The following is a 6,406-nucleotide window of genomic DNA, read 5'->3' as shown; positions in this document are numbered from 1 at the left end:
CCAGTGATGGTTTTCAGGCTCCCCCACACAGATGAGGGGTCGTTGGCTGAAACCTGAGCTTTCAGCTTTTCAGAGTAGCTCCTCTTTGCTGCTCTGATCTCCCTTGTCAGTCACACAGCACAAGGCAACACACCACATCGTCACATATGAGAAATGTGAATCATCATAATTAAATTAATTGCTGTTCATTTTTAATCAGCTAACTTGAACTGATTGATCAGCCTCAAAGTTGGATATTATGATTAAACTTTTTTTTTTATTTTTTTTATTTTTTTTACTTTTGCTTCTTTTTACTCTTTTTCTCTAGAGATGAGCCACTTTTGCTCTGACAACAACAACTTTCCATATGACAACAACATGCTGGTATTGGACATGGTGCTGGGCTCTTTGTGGGGAGTGCCCCAGCCTATAAACTGGGACAGTGTCTCCAAGCTAGTTCCAGGATTCACTCCCAAGGAGGTAACTGGAGTGCTGGGTAACTATGAATGCTTCTACCCATCCACCTCTCCATGTATCCTGTCCCATCCATCAGTCATTCCACAGTTGCTAATATTATTCCTGACTTATAGATGATAAATAATAACATGGCACTGACATCATCTTGCAGTGTGCCCGTCGATTTGAGGAGCTGAAGAGCATGGGGAGGTTTCCTCATGTGGATAACCTATATAATGCCCTAACGGAGGGAAGTAGCTCTCCTTCAGATGGCCTATCCATGCTGTTGAACACGGGGGAGGTGGTGGAGACAGGAAGCAGCCAGAGCACCAGTAAAGTAACAGGTCAGTTAGTGCCACCCTGAGCAGTTCAGATAGTGTGTTTCCCTTGTTTGCTGCTGTTACAGGTTAGTTCTCCTAGGAATCATTTGAATCTAATGCTGTCAGAATATAATTTACTCTTGTCTCAAATGAAACAATACATTTAAGCATTTTAAGCATACCTTTTGCTTTCCCAGGTATAATCATCTCAGGCTCTGCTCATTTTGATAAGAGAACAGTCCGATATTTTGGAGCAATACAAGATTTAATTACAATGTGTGTCAGAGCCAAAAATGCATTCCAGTGGTTACTGTTATTTGATAACTGGGTTTAGAGTATAATCATATATTTGATGCTGGTATCAGCAGGCTCCAAATCAACCCCCTCTGCAAGGCTTGGTGCTGGGGAGAAGAAGGAGAAAAGAGCCTCATCAGAGGAGGATGAAAAGCCTCAGAAGCCACGAGAGTAAGCTATAGTGGCTCATTTTTAGTCTTACATTTATATGTAGTCTTATTCAGTGGAAGGTTATACTGTGGCCTTTTCAGATAATGGATATAAACTGTTTCCTACAGTCCCAACATGGTCATCCACGTGTGTGACGAGACCAAGAATCTGAAGCAGGATTTCACATGTCCCAGAGATCTTCTAATTAAAGAGATGCGTTACTTCGCTGAGTACTTGTCTGTTGATCCCCAGAGATGGGAAGAGGTAGACATCTCCGTTCACTGTGACGTGCAGATCTTCGACTGGCTCATGAACTATGTCAGGAGGAACTCTGCTGGAGAGGGAAACAAGGACAAACCCCGACTTGGTAAAATCCCTGGAAAAACTGTAAAACAATAACATATATCACATTATTACTCATGGGAATGCCTGTACTGTTACTTACACCACCTGTTAGTGTCCTTCCGTGGATGGTGCTTGATTTACTGGTCACTAAATGTGGTTTGTGTTTGGTGGATTACTGGCTGTGTGTCCTGTGTTGTTTGTGGGGTTTGCTTGGGTGGTCATGTAATGTTTATTGGTTACAGAGCCCAGCAATGTGATCTCAATCCTGATCTCCTCCGAATTCTTGAAGATGGATACGTTAGTAAGTGTTGTGATGTATGATGCTATGTATGGTGATGATGCTGTTCAGGCCCCTTGATTTTCAGATGGAGCAGGGAGAAATTACATAGCTTTTTAGTGTCGAAATTAAATTGTGGAAATGTTCTTTTAAAGTTTCTTTTGCATTTAACCTTATAATACAAATTAATTTGTGTTTTGCAACTGATAATTTCTCCTAATCCAGGGAAAGCAGGAGGCCTGTGTATAGAGCTTTGTTAAGTTGATGTTGCATGGATGGATGTTGAGTATAGATGCTTTTCTGCGTCCAGGAGTTCTTAAAGTAAGTATTCTCATCACTGTTTTATCTATTTAGAGTCTCTAAGAGCAGCTAACATTGTAGCAGCAATGTTTGATCAGTGTTTGTGAAGATCGTATCATGGGAATAAAAGTCATCATACCTGTGAAAGGCTCTTATAAGACTGGTGTGTATTTGTCCATGTTCAGGTGGAGGAATGTATCCAGTACTGCCACAAACACATGAGCGCCATCATAGCTACACCCTGCAACATGAACTGCATCAATAGCAACCTGGCAACGCGCATCGCAGAGCTGTTCAATCACAATGAGGCTGACGACATCAGGGATAAAAAAGACAAGTTCAAGAGGTGTATAATCAGCTCGAGGCAGGCCTGGACTGCTCACTGGGGCCAGTGATCTTGCCAGCCGATTTGGTCCGGAGTGTCAGGCCAGTGTAAAAAGACAAAATGAAATACTTCTGACCTGATGGTTTGATCTTGTTTGTCATCACGCAGAGTTGACCACATCAGTGAAACATTCAGTCAGAAAGAATGGATAGTGCAGGAGAGGAATAGCTGAGAGGGAGCATGTTAAAAGGAGAACATCCCTGAGGAAAGTGATACAAAATGTGAGGGACATAGTGTTAAACACACTAGCAAGACCACGCATTATAATATCACAGCAATCCCTCCCGAGTTGTGAGCTATGTAGGAAAACGAGATGTATTAGATGTGTGGAAATGATACTGAAAATAAAGGTGGGAAAAGTATTCTGATCCTTTACTGAAGTAAAAATAATTCATACAGCAATGTAGGGTGGATTTATTGTGTATTAGTTTCTCAAAGAATCATGGTGGCAGCAAGTAGCTGATATAGCAATGCTCTGGGGAGAGTGAGGCCCCTGATGATGAATCACCCTTACATATTCAGTGTTTGGATTTCTCATTAAAGTAATTTTTATATTTGTGGACCCAAGTTTGATCGTTTCCTTCTTTTATTTCCTTTCACCTTTAAAGCAAATTGTTTCAGAAGAAAGTTGAGCGTCTTTTTGATCCCTGCTACCTGAACCGAGATTCACCAGGAAATGCTTCTACTCTCTACAGGTGAGTAGGAGCAAAGTTTCCTTCCAACAGGATTTTCTTTTTTCCTTCTGCTTCTCTGTTCATGCTCATGTTCATAAATATTAGCTGCATTTTTTTCTGTGACCTTAATTCTTTTTCTTCTTATTTGTGATACATTTGTTCCATCCCAGGTGTGGTCTGTGCCTTAAGATTCTCACCAAAGACACAGAGAGGAAGATTTCTTGTGTTCCAGGGAAAATCAACATTGACACTCGAGGAGAGATCATCTATACACACACTAGGTATTATAGCAGCCATTCATCATGACTGCACTTCACAGCAAGGGCACAGTTCAGCTCAGAGTTGTACTGATTTAGCAGTAATACAAAGAGAACCAGTACAGCTGCCTTTTCACAGATAATAACTTTCACCTCTTTATTTCCTACTTATTTGATGTCCTGATCACACTGTGTGTGTCTGTGTGGGGGTGTGTGCGTGCATGCGTGCTTTTCCAGACAGAAGAGCTGGGATATTAATGAATACATTGCTGGTCTGTATGAGGAACTGAAGTCCTGGGTCTTGGTCTACTGGAGAATCTGGGCTACGATCAACTACCTGACCTGCTCCCGATGCCAACAGGTTAGAATGTGTGTTGTGTGTATGTGCAGTGCACAAGTCATTGAATGAGGACAGAGTTAACGGTGTGATTCTGATATAGTGAGAGAAAAACCACACTGGCCACAATCTGTTTGAGGAGAAAATGAGAGACTGATTCTATGAGGCTGAAATATTTGTCAAGTGCTTTATGTGCATACGTGTGTGTGTGTGTAGGTGTTTGTATGTGCAGAGCTGACCCAATGCAGGTACCACCCAGACAGTGTGTTGTACCCCAGCCTGGGTGCTGAGAAGGGCTGGCTTGGTGCAGGGATCTACTGCTGCTGCAGCCAGAGGGTTCTCCGCTTTGACCCCACTGGTATGCCCAAGGTATGCGTGCGCACACACGTGCACACACACACACACAGGCTTACTTTTTCACTGCTGTGTACGCGTCATAATGCTATACTGTGCAACAACAGTGTGATAGGTAGGGCTGGGCGATGTGCCAAATAATGTTATTGTTACAGGTATCAGAATCTAACACCTGTAAGCAGATGTATATATCCTGTAATACAGGAAAGAAATCATAAGACAGGGAGACGTGTTTCCTCTTTTCAATGTTCTCCGCCATTATTTATTCATAAACATCATCAGTTCACTGAACACGGTGCATTGTCTCTTTTTTCCAGTATCATAACTACTGTACTTTAGCTGTATCTTTATACAGGTTTCTTGGCTTTACATAGCCACACAAGTCAATACACACAGTACAACTTCATGTCACTAGTTGGTCCAAAACTGTTTCTCTATGGTTAACTCTTTGAGTATAGTTTGACTATAATTGCACTCTCAATGCACTAACATAAACTTACTATCAAGCAAGACTTGGACTTATAAGCAATTGTGTCAGTAACCAAATCATTGGAAAAAAACAACACCTTCTAGCAAGTTAACAAAACAGACTAAACACGGAGCCAGATGACCTGTGAATTTAAGAGGAGACGTGTGGCCCACTTAGTATCTTGTAGCTAGCATGCTATTTAAGAGAATGATCGAGTGTACCACCGCCATTACTATCGCTCTCGGTGGGCATTAGCTTACTTTCCACGAATACACAGAACCATTTTCCCCTAGCTTCACTCTACCAAATGGTTATGACCTTTGGCCAGGATATCTGTTCCAGTCTTTATGTCAAGCTAAATTTATGGCCGTAGCCTCTTATTTAACAGGAACATATTAGGGTGGTATCAATCAGCAAGAATGTGCCTAAGTGCATTTCTCAAAATGTCAGACTACTGCATTTAAATTCTTATCCGTTGTTTTCTTTAGTTATTGCCTTTTGCATCCACTAATTTAATTGAGTCTCACTGTGGCATGTTGCAGGCATGTCAATGGTCATTATAATACATTGTATAATACAATTTCATTGATTCAGTGTAATATAATCAAATGACTAATGTTATTATATTTTGCTTGATAGAAGACATTACTACAGTGCCAATGCATAACAAATTTGCAATGGCCAGATTTGCTTTGATCATTATGAGTGTGGTTAGATTTGTTATTTGCTTTGATCACAAACTCATTCTTTGGAAATAAATTTCCTTTTTTCAGAGGTTTCCGTAGATGTTGAGATCTGCAGTGTTTATGTAATCGTCACCGTCATCGGGGTCCGCTTTATAATTGCAAGATTTTGGCTGGCTTTTGGGGGATGGGAAGCGAGGCTTGGGGACTTTCTCTTCAGCATAGGATTGTGAAATCCCATTTTTGGGCCTTTGATCAGAATGAGAACGTCCTGGACCACCAGAACGAACTCTGCGAGACATCCTGGACAGCCGGTTCCACATGCTGCCATCCCGACTTTATAACTCTGCAATGCGTCCCTTGTATTTTTTCAACATGAAAATGCAGACGACTCCAAAGATAACAGTGATGCCAATCCCTACTGCAGTGGGAATAATGATGTGGTTGGAGTTTTGTGTACGTTTTACATAGAGTGTAAATTTTGCAGTGGATGTCTTCATTCCATTAAATGTGGCTGTGCATGTGATGTCTTCATGGTCATCCTTCTCCTCAGGAGTGAACGTCAGGATGGATTGTACCTCCCAGTTCCCAGAATGAATTTCTCTGTAGGACTTAACGTCCACATCGGTGCTTCTACTCCATGTGAGTGTAGGCTGATGTGAGGAACAGGTGTGCTTTTAGAAGCTAATATCTCTGCACTGCTGTCTGTGCTGTTCAGTGAGTCTGGGTCACAGGAGGCTTCGAGAGCATCTCTCCACATTAAGACAGGTTTTCTACAACTAAAATATTAAAATACTAAAATACAAAGTTACATACTGTAGCTCTGAACAATATCTATGGAACTGTATAGGCTATCACAGTCATTATATGATGCGGGCCTGGTTATTAAATTTAGAATGCACTCTATCATAAGTCTATTACCAAAAGAAAGTCTAAAATGACAGGAGAACAATTATGTACATTATCAGCTACAGTAGTACAAACAAAGGAATTTTAAGGGCATAAAAGAACCCCTCTGAAATTGCCCTTGAGCTCTAGAGGCAGCTGAAAAAACTACAGGGGTTACAGGTATCAGAATCTAACACCTGTAGGCAGATGTATGTATCCTGTAATACAGGAAAGAAAA

General features: G+C 41.3%; 1 protein-coding gene across 5 annotated transcripts in view; it reads left to right on the top strand.

Annotated features, from left to right (window-relative positions):
* sanbr (SANT and BTB domain regulator of CSR) overlaps positions 1 to 6,406 on the top strand; it is a 28,478-nt gene that overhangs the window by 7,959 nt on the left and 14,113 nt on the right. For 3 of the 5 annotated variants that reach the window (XM_020623296.1, XM_020623295.1, XM_020623297.1), the window contains exons 2-11: positions 308 to 459; positions 608 to 779; positions 1,121 to 1,220; positions 1,328 to 1,566; positions 1,787 to 1,845; positions 2,307 to 2,467; positions 3,115 to 3,201; positions 3,351 to 3,461; positions 3,675 to 3,798; positions 3,991 to 4,143. In XM_020623296.1, the coding sequence (XP_020478952.1) occupies positions 310 to 459; positions 608 to 779; positions 1,121 to 1,220; positions 1,328 to 1,566; positions 1,787 to 1,845; positions 2,307 to 2,467; positions 3,115 to 3,201; positions 3,351 to 3,461; positions 3,675 to 3,798; positions 3,991 to 4,143 (1,356 nt within the window). In that variant the 5' untranslated portion in view covers positions 308 to 309. Of the gene's footprint in view, positions 1 to 307; positions 476 to 607; positions 780 to 1,120; positions 1,221 to 1,327; positions 1,567 to 1,786; positions 1,846 to 2,306; positions 2,468 to 3,114; positions 3,202 to 3,350; positions 3,462 to 3,674; positions 3,799 to 3,990; positions 4,144 to 6,406 lie in introns of all 5 variants that reach the window. The other 2 variants (XM_020623299.1, XM_020623298.1) reach the window with 2 other exon arrangements.

Source organism: Monopterus albus, unplaced genomic scaffold (genome assembly GCF_001952655.1).
Source record: "Monopterus albus unplaced genomic scaffold, M_albus_1.0 scaffold296.1, whole genome shotgun sequence".
Lineage (NCBI taxonomy): Eukaryota > Metazoa > Chordata > Actinopteri > Synbranchiformes > Synbranchidae > Monopterus > Monopterus albus.
Note: the sequence above shows the minus strand (reverse complement) of the source record. Positions and strands in the feature narration are given on the sequence as shown.